Source organism: Mobula birostris, chromosome 17, assembly GCF_030028105.1.
Source record: "Mobula birostris isolate sMobBir1 chromosome 17, sMobBir1.hap1, whole genome shotgun sequence".
NCBI classification, from domain to species: Eukaryota; Metazoa; Chordata; class Chondrichthyes; order Myliobatiformes; family Myliobatidae; genus Mobula; species Mobula birostris.
Window position 1 is genome coordinate 3,586,661 of NC_092386.1, and position 16,255 is coordinate 3,602,915.

At 41.3% G+C, this 16,255-nt stretch overlaps 1 protein-coding gene and 1 long non-coding RNA gene across 9 annotated transcripts; one reads left to right on the forward strand and one right to left on the reverse strand.

The window, feature by feature from the left end:
• Window positions 1-1,275: 1,275 nt before the first annotated feature.
• Window positions 1,276-11,416, reverse strand: nr2f1a (nuclear receptor subfamily 2, group F, member 1a). 3 transcript variants are annotated; one of them, XM_072281223.1, is made up of 5 exons: window positions 11,277-11,416; window positions 9,979-10,103; window positions 5,704-6,207; window positions 4,469-4,996; window positions 1,276-2,729 (listed from the first exon to the last, which is right to left on the reverse strand). In XM_072281223.1, exons 3-5 carry the CDS (start codon window positions 6,146-6,148, stop codon window positions 2,455-2,457), a joined length of 1,248 nt encoding a protein of 415 aa, XP_072137324.1. In that variant the 5' UTR covers window positions 6,149-6,207; window positions 9,979-10,103; window positions 11,277-11,416; the 3' UTR covers window positions 1,276-2,454. The 3 variants fall into 3 exon arrangements, with proteins under 3 accessions (XP_072137324.1, XP_072137325.1, XP_072137326.1); XM_072281224.1 differs by lacking the exon at window positions 11,277-11,416 and adding an exon at window positions 10,340-10,356; XM_072281225.1 differs by lacking the exons at window positions 9,979-10,103; window positions 11,277-11,416 and adding an exon at window positions 6,850-7,236.
• Window positions 7,307-15,703, forward strand: LOC140211481 (uncharacterized). Of its 6 annotated transcripts, none has more exons than XR_011889472.1 (3): window positions 7,307-7,548; window positions 8,749-8,856; window positions 14,728-14,960. It is a non-coding gene; the product is annotated as an uncharacterized lncRNA (long non-coding RNA). The 6 variants fall into 6 exon arrangements; XR_011889474.1 differs by having other exon boundaries at window positions 7,330-7,412; XR_011889473.1 differs by lacking the exon at window positions 7,307-7,548 and adding an exon at window positions 7,793-7,892.
• Window positions 15,704-16,255: the final 552 nt, after the last annotated feature.

Consider the following 16,255-nt stretch of genomic DNA (forward strand, 5'->3'; position numbering starts at 1 on the left):
TACCACACATACTGGGATCAACTCTTACACCTCACAATCAGAGCCATGAATTAGAAGAGAATTGTTTATAAACGTGAACTCAAACAAATAATTAGAAACAGATTAAAAATAGAATTAAAATATATTTTGGAACACAACTACTACTCCACGGTTCCTGACAAGAATTACCACGGGACGCCCTGCCTACTCTGTACTAACAAGTTTTAAAAGTGTCTTAATTGGATTTAACGGTGAAACAATGAAAAATCATTTTCTATTAGGGCTTTGATGTCGATAGGCGGCCGTACAAGGGTTATGTAAAAGTCGGGTTTGGAGGAACTAGGGGCCTTAAGAGCGACGCTCGCAGCGATGACAGACAATAAAAAAGGTGTAGTCAGGACACTGAAACTACCCTGCATAATGTTAAGTGTAACAAGGTTGCGTGGTGTTTCAGTGTCTTTTTTATATAGTACCTCATCTTGATTGCGAAGGCATGTATATAAAGTGTTATTGCATACGTTGTCTTTTACTGCCGATAAACAAGGGCAGGGAAATGTACAGAGACAATCCATTTATACGTTAATTATTCCATCTAAAAGAGTCTATGGCCATCGCCTTGTGCATCACGCGGCTTTGCGACTAGAATGTTAAAAACCCCAAGCGGCCAGAGAGCAGGTTCTCGTTAAATGTAAATAGAAATAGAGAGCTTGGAGAGGAAGCAGAAAGTGAACACACACACACACACACACACACACAGACACACGCACGCACACACACACACACGCACGCACACACACGTATACATGTATATATACTTTCACTTCCACTAGCACACAGTCACTCTCTCTCTCGGCTTCTCCATGCGCCCAGTGCAGCTTCACCCTGACTTGGCTGTTACGTTTAATTTCGATGCAGAGTTGTTAAAAGAAAGCTCTCCCATGACAGTGTGTGCGAGAGCTCTGACCCGGGTTATAAAACATTAATGCGTGCAGCTACTGGATTCTACAACAGCCTTCTCTAAGCAAAGCACAACAGTCTTTACATCTACACTGTTTGGAAGTGATAGTGTTTTCTAACCTTCTTCCGAATATTATTTTATCCTGATATTACCAGCATATGACTTTAATGGTCTTATTGAGAGCATGAGGAGGCGAACAAGAAATTTATATGATCATTAAGGCCCTGCGTATTATTTTCCATTATCCTCTGGGGTGGGGGGTCTTCTACAATATATACTGTCGATCGTCGAACTGAGAACGACACCGCCAGTGAACAGATAAATAACACAGACACATCTACAATAGATCTCTTTTATATCACTTTTGTAACTGTTCCAACATAACAACCATGTTTTTACAAGAATATTCCGTCATACCCATGGAACAACGCCACAGTACAGCATTTGCAAGATTATAGCGCCTGTACCTTTTTGCTAGACGTTGTTTTTTTTTTCTTTTAAAGTCTACAGGTAAACAGCCTTGGTGGTAATGATAGGAAGATTTGGTTACATGATTAGAAAGCAGGGGAGGAAATGGTGATTTAAACACTTCGGGGGTTTCAAAGGGGAAATATAGTTTTTATTTCACGTGGAATGTCGGATACAATGCGGAGGTGGGATGGGGCAGTTCTGATAAGCAAACTTAAACTTTAATCAATGTATATCAGCAACTTCAGCCAAACTAATTCCAGAGCTCATGGAGACTTTTGTGAAATCAAAGACAGAAGTGCCTTGGACACTCGGAACAAACCACAGGGACAATAGCAATCCGCATAGAATGCAAATACTCTTTAGAGGGCCCACTGGTGAGAGTTTAAAAACACGTTTCTCTATTAGCATTTTGGAGTGCTCTCTTTAATACCCGATCACTTTTTTAAAACGTCAGCTTCGCCAATACTGCAGGCTAATTGGTACGCTTAAAGCGACAAAGTTTCTCTTTTAAAAAAATGTTGTACTAATTTTATATTTACTTGTTTAATTCTGATTTCAATTTTAATTCTTGGAGAACATAGTTTTGACGACATGAATCGCAATCGTTATATGAAGCAAAAGGTCATATAAAAATTAGTATAGAATCACAGAAAACCTGGTTTGGAACCAGAAAAAAAATACAAAACAGATATAGATACACAGACACAGGACAAATTTTATAATTATTTGGAAAATGTTATTTTCCCCTAATTTCTGATTTGTTTTAAAATGCGCATACGATGTCTTTTTAATTTTACAAAAAGAAAATAAAGACTAATATCTTACAAAATGATAAACAATGCTTGCGGTAAGTGTGGTTCTACATATGATGCAGTCCAGTTTCTTTTCACAGAGTAAATCCCACAGTCAACAGCTTGGCCTCTTGGAAGGTCCGTTTATTTTCACAGATAACATCCTATAGGAACTTTCAAGTCCTTGAATAGAGAGGGAGTCTCGCCTAAAATGCTTTTGTTTTTTTTTGTTTGGGGAGGGATATCCTTCCCTCATCATTGGATGGACATATAAGGCCAGTTGAAGCTGCTGCCCGACAGTAACATATCTCTGATGAGGGTTTCAATCGGTGTTTTACCTACCAAGCGAACGAAGAAGAGCTGTTCGATGACCGAGGAGGAGACGGTACGAAGAGAAGGCAGTCGCAGTAAGAGCTTGCCGAAGCGGCTCGGCTGGTTGGGGTACTGGCTCCTCACGTACTCCTCTAAAGCACACTGAGATTTCTCCTGTAGGCTCTCTATGTGGGCAGCATCCGACAGGCCACAGGCATCTTGACAGCCGAAGAAAAACAGAATTAGTGCCGCTATCAGCTCATCTTTTGTTTTATTTTAATCCTAGTTTATTGTTTTGATATCAATCCACACACTCACCTCCCTCTCTCGCTCTCTCTCTCTCTCTCTCGCTCTCTCTCTCTCTCTCTCTCACACACACACACACACACACACACACACACATTAGGCTGCTGCTGATGGACTAGATATATGATAACACGGATCTTTTTGTTGTAAATATTTCGGTCTGATGGCAAAAAAAAGGCAGCAGAAACATTGGATTAAACGTAACAAAGGCACTCTTAAATAATAAGTACAGATGCACGCCATTTCCCGCAGAGAACCGAGACAGGGACACCAGTGTCCGGAAACATGGTGTGATAGATACTAATGTGTGTTATTGTTTACACCACACGTTAACACATACTTTCTGTGCATTCCACTGCATTGCAGTGTTTTTCCTTAATTGTATAGAATGCACTGTATAATCGAGTACCGAAATATGTTTAAAAACTGAAATAAACAAGACGTGGTGTCCATAAAGGCAGCCCTCACGTAAAAAGAACAATCAGAATATGCTTTGAAAGCTCTCCTTTATATCGGCACTTTGGTGCGGCTGCTGTGCTAACGCAAGAGGTTATATTCTCTTCAGCACTTTCCAATGAATATAGAAATACAGCTAACGAAGACCAGGCCAGTCCCAGTGACAGTAGGCCGGGATTGTGCGTGAATGTTCTGCAAAATGACATTTGGTGGATGAAAATAATCCAGTGTAGTAGAGCCTGATATTTGCTGGAGCCTGCATTATTTGAAATATTTTGTGGAATAAAAGGGGCAATCATACTTGATTTCAAGATAAGGTACAGGGCCATTTGAAAACATTTTAATTTATCTGCTGGGAAACCATATTTTAGCATATAAATTAGTGCCAAAGCAAAAAAAAATAGGAAGTTTAGGTCACGACCCAGCACTTGGAGAGCATCCAGTTGGAGAGGTTGAAAAATACTATCCAGAAAGCTAAGACAACCCCATAGCAGTCCTCCCGTAGGCTTCAGTAACTTCAAGCGGCCCTCCCTAGCAGGCCAACGAGTGTAGAGGAGAGAGAGAGAGGGAGAGAGAGAGAGAGAAAGAGACAGAGAGACAGTGTGTGTGTGTGTGTGTGTGTGTGTGTGTGTGTGTGTGTGAGAGAGAGAGAGAGAGAGACAGAGAGAGAAACGCACCCTCTCGATTGTCTGAAAGCTCTTCGCTTTGGAGAACTTGGACAGCTTTGAGAAAGGCTTCCCATGAATTCCCCTCTGGCTAAAAATCAAAACAAGTTCGGTCAAAACTAGTCGCAGTGGTGGGGAGGCGAATGGAAGTAATGGTGGTATTGCAGATCTAAAGCATTGGAACAGATCTATGTCATTAATTTTAAGTCATATTCAATCAGTTCCCTCTTGTTTTACACTTCAGTTACTAAGTTTTGATTTACCAACAGATCAGGAGGGAATAATATGTGAACATGTTGGGACTGTGAAAAGACGACTAATTTGTGATATTTACTAATCACTTTCCTGTTTATATTAGATTAAGTTATTTAATAAAATATGCTTGATAATATACATTATTGGTATAATGCTCAACTTTAGCATTCTATACATAAAACTGTAACCTATACTGTGAAAAGCATTATTGATTTAGATCCAATTTATTGAACTTTCTGTCCCCTTCACCCTGTCTTTCATTTCGGACTACTTACCTGATGTGAACAGCACAATAGCTTTAAGACAGCTGTATTCTGCCGAGTCGACGTGGAGCGCTTTCAGTTTTTCCACTTGTTCCTGAAAGATCCTTATGTGATCCATAAACGCAACGACTCTATCCGCGGACATCGGCGACGCATGGAGGCCGGCAGCGGCCAGCAGAGGAGCCACATGCAGTGGCATCGAGCACTGGGCAGCGTTCAGCACAAACAGTTCACTCCAAGTCAGCCTTAGCAGTGCCACCTGATCTGTGATCTGCAGATCTGGGAAGAAAGGGATATTCCTGGCCCATTCTACAGCGCTGAACAGCAACCGTGCAGCTAGCTCGCAAATGTTCTCGATGCCCATGATGTTGTTGGGTTGCATACACTGACTTCCATACCGAGAGGTTGGGTAAGGCTCGGCCCGCAGTAGTAAGGAGATGTATCCAGATAGATAGCAATGGCCGTTCAAAGGATCCCCATTCGTCAACGCGTACTGGCCCGGGTTTGGCTGAGTTGGGGGCATTCTTCCTCGCTGAACCGCTGACAGAAAGGAAAAAAGGAGAGGAAATGTACATCCACAGAGCGCAGTGCAACACACCCGAAGCTTCCGAAACGCAGTTTTAATTACATTTATAAATTACATTTTTAAAACTCCGCAAATAATCAGTGTAATTTCTCCATGCAAAATTTCAGTACGCAACATGATACAAATTAAACGTATAAAAATCAGTAAATACTAAATATAGCTTTACCCGTTGAAGCAGACCACATTATGTCTGTTAAACTAATCCGAAGCACAGAACATTGCCTAAAGAATCGCTGGATTGCAAAAAAAAAACTCCCCCAAACTGTACCACCCACCCACGGTTACAATTGGAAAATTCTCCAAACATCTAATGCATGAATGCAAACGATTAACTTACAATTACAGGGGGGGAAAAGACCGATATATTAACCATTTGAATCCACAAAAATCTGCAGCCATGCTTGCAATTGTTAAACTCTGTCAACTTTGAAGCTGGGAGTTGTAGAATATTTTTTAACTGAAGCTGCAATATACGTTTTAAGGATCTCCACTGGCCACCAGCATCTTTTTCAGAATTAATTGTATTTTGCAATAAACTGGTTAGATTACTCTGCTATAGAACATGTAAACGCCAAAGCATTTGATAAGACTGAACCATAACCACGCAGTAAGAGATTTCTGAATTCACATTTACAGCAATGATTAGCAAATAAATATTCACCTTCCCGTCTCATTCCAACTTTCAGGCATTTCTTCAGGCGACAGTATTGACACTGATTACGGTGGTGCTGGTCTATAGGACAATTCCGGTTGGCACGACAAGTGTACGTTAAGTTTCGCCGAACACTTCTCTTAAAGAAACTTTTACAGCCCTCGCATGTGAACTGGCCGTAATGTTTGCCGCTGGATTTATCCCCGCACACCACACACTCAATGTGCTGCTGCTGTTGGCTCGGCTGCTGTTTCTCTCCGCCTGGCTGGACGCTCTGACTGCTGCCTCCGAGCGGGGTGGATGGCGGACCCGGCTGGCCCGGGGTCTGCGGCGTGTGAGGGGCTCCCGACGTCGCCTGCTGCTGCTGGCCTGGCTGCGCTTGTGCAGACTGGCCGCTCTGAGCTCCGGCCACGTCGTCCTGAGGATCTCGCCAAGTACTAACTACCATTGCCATATCTCGGCCCCAAAAAGTGCGGGAAAACAAGTTGATCGCACGGGGTTTTTTTTTGTGTCCTGTTGGTAGGGAGCAGAATTGGACGGTGGTAACAGAAACGAAGAGAGAGAGAGAGGGAGGGAGGGAAAGAGAGAGAAAGAGAGAGAGGAAGAGAGAAAAAAGGAATACAACTGCGATCAAAGCAACTCACCCAGACACACACACTCGCACACACACACATACACACAGACAGACACACACACACACACTCACACACACACACACATACACACACACACACACACACACTCACACACACACACACACACACACACACACACACTCACACACACACACACACACACACACACACACAAGGAACAGTGAATGAATGGGTGAGTGTTGATCAACAGTAGCTTAAACAAATGAGCACCAAAAATAAAGAATAAAAAAAGATCCCGATCAGGGTGCGCAAGTGTCGGGAGGCCAGATCCAGGGCAACACGCAGTCAGCCATTCAGGAAAGCAATATAGGAGGGAACGAGGGGTTAAAGATTATGGGAGTTGGGGGTGGGTGGTGGGGGGGGGGGAGAAAAGAGACGGTCACAATTCGAAGGGACACACACAGCAAAAAAAAATAACCACGCGATCCGAAGTAAAGTATGGCGAGTGTTAAATCCCTTCTTCTCCGAAGATCTGAATTGTCAGAGAAAAAAAACTCACCAAGACAAAAAAAAGGACGGCCGACGCTAAAACGCCCTATTTTCACCTCTCATGCGGAGTGGAGAGAGAAAGGGAGGAAAGAAAAAACAACTAATAGAATATGCAAGGGGGAGAGAAAATGAATGCGTTTAAACGGGAAGACTAGCGGAGCAATTTTTCCGAAAGGGGGATCTGCGCGAATGTCTGTATATAGTGAACTTTGACACTACTATTGAAACTGACACGTTTCTATGGAGATCGCTGCCTTATATGGAGTTCATGTCAAGGAGCCAAGAGAGGGGCTGTTGGCAACTGATAATCAAAGGCGACTGGTCATAGCCCTGAATTGGGGCTGGGGAGGCTAAGGTTAGCCAGCCTCCTGCTCACTATTGGTTAGCAGTCTTATTTATTACCTACGACGCTCTGACAAGCAAAATTTACATTAGATCTCCTGCGCTGGTATTTACTTTAAGACCTTATTAGTATGGGTCGCTTGTGGTCACCACAAAAAAGCAACACGAGGACCCGGTGCTCGTAATAAAACAAGGCGGCTAGCGGCCTCGAAATTTCAAATGATCAGAAAAGTTAGTTAACAATCAAACTTTCTCTCTGTATTTTAGAGGACCATTGTTTGAAATAAATAAATAAAACGGGCACCTCCTGGCTTTTGTGTCAAAGGGAGAAAAATCACTCTTTTCTCTCTCTTGCAATATTAATTCGGTGAGCAACATTTTTATATGCTTCATTTTTATTCTGCTTTGGATTATGCTTTGAGGCCTCGCTCCAATGCCGGTGAGATTTCAGTTATGATTTGCAGAAGACGAAAAGTTACCATTGTCTTACAGACTGGGGTGCTGTGCTTCTAACTGTAGGATAAGTCCAGCGGAAAGTGTTAACGTGCCTTGTATTTGACGTAAATTAAATCTCGGAACAGCTGTATCCGGCTGCCATCTAGCGTACAGTAGACAATTATCAAATATAATACACACACCCAGCCGGATAATCCACCAGATGGGCTTTTATTGAGGGATTTGTTTAATGCGAATAATTTATTGAATTTTAAAGTAAGTATTTTAAACTTTTAATCCAAATGTTATTAACCCTAAAATTTCAGAATTAATCATTATATGAGCGGGAAAAGCGAACCCTCTATTCAAATAGCACATATTATTATTTCTTATTGTTCCACTTGTTCTGCATAAAAGAAACTGCGAATTATTTCAAGATGCATCATCACCATCTATTTTCTACAACTTTGACATAACAATACATCTTTTCCCTACGAGAAGCAATCAGACCATCAGTGACAAACAGCGATCAGACGCACAATCCTTATGTTTGATAAATGTGCCCCTTCCTTACTCGTAATATTTAGTTTGTGCACAGGGCACAATATCCTAAAATCCAAGCATTTAGAGACCTTAAAAGATATTTTAGCAAGGTTTTTTTTGCATAGCTTAACGTGGACACACGCAAACGAATTTGCCAATTGGTTTAATTTGAATGAAATAAGTTCAGTTCTTGCATATTGCCCTGATTAAATACTATATACAGTCGTATTGCATCCCCAGCCGCCGCTTTTGTATATGCATTGATGAAACGCTATTATTGACTATGCAACAGTGAACTTCGTCTTGTTCCCTCCCTTCCTCTCATTCTCTCTCCCCCTCTCTCTTTCCCTTTCCCTCCCGCTCTCTCACTCTATCTCTCTTTCCTTCTCCCTCTCCCTTTCCCACTCTCTCCCTCTCTCTCTCAATCTCTCTCTCTCTCTCTCTCGCTCTTCCCTCCCCCTCCCCTCTCTCTTTCTCTAAATAAATTCTTAGCCATGGCTTATGTTTAGTGAAAAGGTGAAACGAATAAGATTAGAGAGGACAAAGGGGAAAATCTGTAAGTGTATCATCGGGGTTTCTCCCTCCTCAGAGTGGGACGGAGCGGACACTGGAAGGGAGGCGGCCTCTCTTCTTGCAACTTGCTTGAAGTAGGCACCTGTAACCGGCACGATCGAGAATCGTCAAAGAACGCCAGCAGGCAAGTTACAATTTCACTTTCATTGTCCTCTCTCCCACTTTGATTTTTGGCAATGCCGTTTAAAAGTAGCGCGTGGCTGACAAATCTTTCCAAATGAATCTTAAAAAAGGCTACTTATGTATTGTTTTGCTTATTGATCCGGACAAATTATTATTACTGTGTATCGCACAAGACGTTAAGCGTGAAAGCGACGGAATAGTCCCTCGCGATCGCAACATCGTTCTTCAAGGCCATTCTGGTGCGTATTTGCAAAATGAAGAGAAGTGAGGCGAATTAACGTTGAACATGTGTTCGGACTTTTACCGGTGTTGGTTTTAATGTGTAGACATTCGAGCTATGTACTTCTAGCGTAACGAAGCTGAATTCAGTCTCCCTGTGTCAGTTAGTGTGAACTTGCAAGGATAAACTCGAGGGCGGCATGAAAAGCAAGTTGCGAGCCTCAGAAAGTAGCTCCTCACCTGCTCTAGTTGCCGTGTGATCACCTAATGAAAAGATCGATCGGCCAATGTTTGGCTAAGTGATAGTGTCAACAGATAAAGGAATACCAAGATGATCGACTGGCCCCGGTATACAGAGACACAATACATACACTGCTACCAACAGCCCGAGACCGCAGTCGTCTCTCAGTGCTCTCTCTCTCTCTCTCTCCCTCTCTCTCTCTCTCTCTCTCTCTCTCTCTCTCTCTCTCTCTCTCTCTCTCACTCTCACTCTCTCTCTCTCTCACTCACTCTCTCTCTCTCTCTTTCTTTCTCTCTCCCTCTCTTTCCGCACTGTTCCACCTTAATTAACACAGCAGCGTGCTGTCAGAGGGCAGTGCAAAAGTACTCAGAAGAAAATGAAAATCCAGCGCCGTAAGTTAAAGAGAAATACCGGGTTCATTTCTCGGTTCGTATCGGAGAAAGAGTGGGGTTGCTGAGGCGTGGGGGGGGGGGGGGGTTGCAGGTTCTGGAGGGTGTGTTGGGGGGGTGCAGGGGAAACTCTTCATCGGGACATGGAATCACTTCAGGCTGGGGAAGAGGTGGGATGAGCCGGTAACTGAGCGCCGTGCAGTCGGTACCTTTCAGGCGTTCTAACTGCAGATATTTCGGTATTCGTGGCCGTACCTAGACTGTTAATCTGTACCTGTCAGCGGACGTTCAGTTGTGTGACTTTCTTATTCTTGTACTTTTTAAAGATTCTGAGGTTAAGAGCCGCTTTTCAAGGTGCAATCAGAACCATAAAGATTCTATCCATATTCGGTTCCCGTCCTGAAAAACAGAAACAAGCACATTTCTTGTTATATTTCACATTCGTAAATTGTATATTTTTTGTGATTACAAATATTTTAAACCACAGGCCATTGCGTCGTCCTACAAATTCATTCCCTTAGCTAAAATAATTGGTATCGTCTCCTGCAGGTTTCAGATGTTACTTGAATAACCTTGAATTCAGCTCACTGAGATATTTCCAAACGCAATCTTCGAAATGTCAAATAAACACTAACTGTGATAGTAATGGATATACTGCATCCAGGGAGAAGAATTTTCAATGCAAAATTAATGCTTTTTTCCCTTCTTTTTCACCATACCCACCCACCAAGCATCTGGTTTGTAGACGTTTGTAAATCTTAAGAGAAAAAAAAAGGCTGGTCTTTTAGTTAGATCTCCTCCCCCCAGTTCGGGCCGCTGACCTGTCGCATTACCCAAGGTTTTTTTTTGCCGAGCTCCCGAGGGCAAAAAAAAGGAAAGAAAGAGAATTTTAACTTTTCCAGCTGTATCGAGTCAGCTACGGTGCAAAACTTTTTTCAAATGTCAACATTTCTCCTGTTTACTCATTCAAATACAAGCACGAAATGTGCGTTATTTCAAAGAAATCTGTGAATTCAGCATCTGATTTTTCACTTGCGTTGCACAGTCTAAAGGCAGCTAAAAAGCAATGGCATCAAAAACAGTCATGATATACACAGGGAGACAACTCGTAACGTCTTTCTAATTTGTGCTGTATTTTATCTGTGTCGTTCTCAGAGTATTTCGGCTTCAAAGTTGTTCGCATGAACGATGGCCCAGTTATACCGAGACTGATTTTGCCTCCAATATGCGTTGGGGCGGTTACTTTAGGCAAAATCTAAGTACAAATACGTTATGGTTCCTTGACTGTTCACTTAATATGTTTTGTTTTGGGGTCCTGCAGCTGAACGCCACTGAATTTACTCTGCATTAGGCATGGTGAACCAGTGATTAAAATCATCCCATTCTGAGGTTAATTTCATTGGCGAGCTGAATCCTACATAATTCGCTGTTTCTTTCTTGCGCCCCGTTCTTGCCTAGAAAGTTTTTTTTTAAAAAACCACAGCACCGGAATTGAAGTTTAGCGGCGACAGATTCCGAAAGGTTTAGATGTTTATAGAGGTAATGCTGAGTTTCTGGATATTTTTACTTAACTGTAAACAGGCACGGAGAACTTTTGGGTCACATCGTACGTGCGATAATAACAGCCAGATGTTTAAAACACATAAAATATACACGAAGCTTCTTTTTTGCTTTTAAAAAAGCTAACTCTCCTTCTTTACGTCTCTTGAAGCGTCAAAGAGAAGAGGAGGGTCCTTTGTCCACATTCATCTCTGGCCATTCTAGGGGTGAATTTGGTGTGAAAGGGACGAGAAGGTCACTTGACATCGCCTTTTATCTACTGGCGTTTTCTCTGTGGATCATCGGATCTGAATAGACACATCTAATCGCACTTAATGGAAACTTGGCGAGAGAGCGAAAACCCGCCTTCACCTGCATTCACCGTTAGAATCAGCACAGCTAATTGCCTCACCCTCTGCTTTAATATAATCTCAAAACAAATCGAAAGCCTTAGGAATTGGAGGGTTTCTAATTGGCTCGTAATAAACCCAAATTTTAACTCAATCCTCATTCATTGACATGTCTGGTGCTCCAAGTGAGCAAGTTTTTTTTTAATGAATGCGTTAGATTTATAGGATAATACCGGTCCGGATGACAAAACAGTTCAGTGTTCCAAACTTTCTGCAAATACTTTGCCACCACGAACTTCTTCGTTGGTGTCATATATACCGGTTTCTATCGGTAACCGATTTAATTCAATTAATCTTTAAAATCTGAATGAATAAAGCTTTCAGTCTTCTATTTTGCTTTCATCTTGAAGCGAGTTTATGAGAATATTTATGCGAATAAAATAGTAACATATTGCAAAACAAAAAGAGACATATTGTAGGCGGGAATGTTTACAGACATTATTATCTGTACTTTGCAGGAACAACGTTAACACACTATATTTCAGTCTCTAGGTGTGTAAGTTGATCAGCACATTTAATGGCTCATTCTTATACTGAAGAAGTCGAAAACATCCAGTTCGCTACAATTTAATGCCAACATAAAGGCAAAAACCAAAACTGCTTTTAGCAAAGCAACGCCTTTTAAATTTGGGGTACGTGTGATGCAACTGAAACACTAAATAGATGTTAGTTGTTTTAAGAACATAAACACACAAAAATCCAGCTCAACCTCGAACAGCAGCAGAAGACGCTTGTACATTAAAGTGATGCCGTTCTGCATTCGCAATATAGCTCCTGGAGATGAATTTAAGGTCCACACCAGAAGAAATAAAATAGATTAACTTGGCTCGGTACAATAATAAGGCTTTAAACTTCCACGAATTACCGGCGTGAAAGTTTTTTTTTCGGATGCTTGGGTATTGAAAATGCCTTCAGAACAGAAGTAGTTTGGGAGTATGACATACAAATTGCTGGAGGAACTCAGCAGATCAGGCAGCATCTATGGAAATGAATACACAGTCGACGTTTCGGACCGAGACTGGAAAGGAAGGGGGAAGGTAGTCTGGAAGCTGATTACTAATTGCAAACAATGATGCTTGGACTACTTTTACAATTAGACGGTGGTTGGGTTTTGTTGGTAGGACTGTCAGATACAGCAACGGGTAATTGCTTTATTGCTCACAAAACCGCCACCTATGTGCTAATTACGGTGGATGGGCGTATAAATAGACACCATAAATCTATTAGGGCCAAAAAAACGCTATTGACTGTTTAAGTTAAACCCTCTATTGTATTGCACATACTATTCGTAAACAATGCTCTATCATCCCACACCACGAGGTAAATCTATGCTCCGTGGAAGTGTGATCGCTTCCCAGATGGGGAAAAAACTTCAAGAAATACACATATTCAAACTTTCTCTCCATTCTTTACCCGCAAATATTCACTGAACTCCGAGAGTGAGCGAAACTGTTTTCAGTTAAGTGAGTTCTGATGATAGATAATGTCAATTGTTCAAGTGAAAGTTTACAAACGTTCACCTTAACACATTAATGGTAATCTCAGCCCTTCAATCGACATTCTTCTCAGGTGTTATTTACTTTGGAGGAAGTAGTCTGTATTTCTGGTAGTGACCAGGACTTGGTTCTATAGTCGGATACAATAACAACTCAATTCCCTTTTCTGAACGTTCATTATATTAGACGTTATTCTATATAATCTGCATTTTTACAGGATCTTAGTTTACTTTACCAATCTTAGGGAGTTAAAGAAAATACCGTATTGTTAAAGCCATCTTTGCGCGGAGAGTCAGCCTGTTTGATTCAATTGTTTAGTGAGGATTAAATTGTTTATTAATGCAGGGGCACGTGTAAGAAGTTGCTTAAAATTGTTTAGATTGTATACCCAAAAAGCATCGTGTACAAATGGAACTTCTAGACATGGAGCTGACGAGCGTGATTTGTGGGAATCAAACGCCGAACAGACTCCTATTACATAGGAATGTCCGGAGGGGAGCTTGTGGAACCAGAACTTAAGTGCTTCGTTTTTAAGCGTGGCTCGGTTTGTTAGGAGAAGGTTTTTCTGTTTAAGCCGCACTTCAGTTGTTTCACACTGACGTACCCGCTCAGTGCCCAGAAAGTGCTGCATTTTGGAGGCGTTGTTTCGGAATGGACTTTGAACTGAAGTCGTGCGTGCTCTCTCAGGTAGACTTGAACATTCCAATGTTCCACTTCGGCGAAGAAGAGCCGGGAAGTATACCTGCCACCTGTTTACTCTTAATTCCTTAGCCCCCTGTCAAAACCTGATCATAATCCCACCGTTGTTGGTGGGAGCTTGCAATACGTATATTGGCCTTTTCCGTCGTGGCAATAGTAATCAGGCTTCATAAACTATTTCACTGGCGGGAAAACACTTCCGGACGTCCTGAAACAAGTGAAATGCAAGCCCTTTTAAAAATTAACTTCCCCATCTAATGGGGTGATGATCGGTCATAGCGCAGCGTATCTGTCCGAGGAGGTGACAGTTCTCCCCAGTTCAGCAGAAAGCGAACGCATTCCCAAAGTGTACAACAAAGTGAGACCCAGGTACTAAATGCTCCCTCTCCAACCCAGCCTCTTTGCCCTCCCAATGCACTGTTAGAAATCACAAAGGGCAAAATCCTTTTCTAAACTGCAAGTTATTAGGATAACAGGAGATTTATTGACATAGTATTAATTCTTTTCTTTCCCAACTTAAATAATGGAAAAATATCTTGTAAAACGGGAGCCGAAGTTAATCATAAAACCTAATAATTCTTTACAAGTTACATTTTGGCCATTTCTTCATTTTTAAAGTCCAATTTATTGGTGAATAAATACAATTAAACCAATTCCCTTAAAATGTAAGCAGGCATATAATAATCAGTATTAAATCTATTCTAGTCTGCTTCTCAAAAATATATTGAACTTTACGTGCATGGACTTGTAGCTACTGTCATTAGTAAAGTTCCTAATGCCCAGTTTAGACAGAGCTGAAAGAGTGAGCAAAAAGAAACAAGACTGAACGTAATATTTAATCTATAATTCTATTACTGTAATTTTGTTTTATTCCAATAGATACGTCGCTGCAGAATTTTATCACGTGACCTGTAACATGCTGAAGAATGGGCAACATTTGAATCAATATCAATCCCCCCCCCCAAGAAACCATCGAATCTCATATAACATTTTTAATATGATAGGTACAGATTGTTGACGAATAGTGACTAGATCTGTTACTTAAAGAGATTATAAAACCAAGGTGGTCATGTGATATTGCTGATCAAATGAATGGACAGATTGTTCAATAATTTAAAATGTTTGTTTTTGTATGAAAGGCGCCAAACACATACGGCCTCCTCTGTGTGTGCATGGGATGGGGGAAGGGAAAATGTGGGAGATAGATAGCACTATCTCTAGAACAGTTAGAAATCAGAAACTAATAGTTCTATGTGTGTCATTGCAGCAGAGCTAAATGATTCCTTGTTTTGAGCCCAATGCGAAAAGTCAGATCTTTTCGTGGCAACGATAGAATGGAAAAAATTCACCAGGATTCGATTTAAACATCGCCGCCCCTGTTTGAAAAATTGCTGGTTATAGCAAAGAGCCACAGTTGTTGCATAACTATCCAAATAAAGAAAACAACCTCACTGAATATTAACGACGTCAATAATATTCCTTATTAATTTGTCTCAACGTAATACATTAAGAAAGGAGACGGGCAGAAGTTAAAACATCGAAAACTTGTACACCTTGCGTGGAGGATGAGCGTTGTAGGGAGGGATGGACGGTGGTCTCAGTATATTTTGAGCTCCCTCTGGAAGCAGGGAGTAAAATTATTCCATTAGCAGGTCTTCATTGCCTTCCCACCTCATATCTCAGGTGTTTGTACAGTTCCTCCTCTGAGGTTCTCCCACACAAATGACAGGAGAGAGAGTGAGTGAGACAGAGAGAGAGAGAGAGAGAGAGAGAGAGAGAGAGAGAGAGAGAGAAGAGAGAGGGAGAGAGAGAAGAGAAAATGTGCTTTCATGCTTTAGGTGAAACTGTAGGAATGTCGACAATGTCTTATTGAATTATGAAGGTGGCGGGGGAGTGTGAGGAGGTGGGCTTGGCTGGTGGGGCGGGGGTGGTGATGCCAGAAGTGGGTGGGTTGAAAAATCTCATTATTATAGGCAGAAAATTCACAATGAGAAGAAAGACGTTGCGCGCCGCCAGCAACTCACGTTTGCATTTTAGTTTTCAGAGCTTCACATTGCATTTTCACATACCTCACGATCGGGACTAATAACCTGCAATAAAGCAAAGTTTTTAAAAATAACTCGACTAAATATTGTTTAGAAATATTTTTCATTTAAGAATTTTGCACTTTCTACAGAAGGAAAAACAGTATTTATGGAAACACGGCGGTAATTTGAGTTATATTTGATTGAACTATTTTATTTTGCTAACTATTACAATGGTTTAAAATTTAAACTTTTTTTCTGTCACAATATGTCTGAGAACACATAATTCACATGAGATCCTCTGACAACTTTACTATAATATTATTTTACAATCCATCCTTTTGCAAATTTAGTTGAGCGAAGAATGCAAAATGTTAAAACCT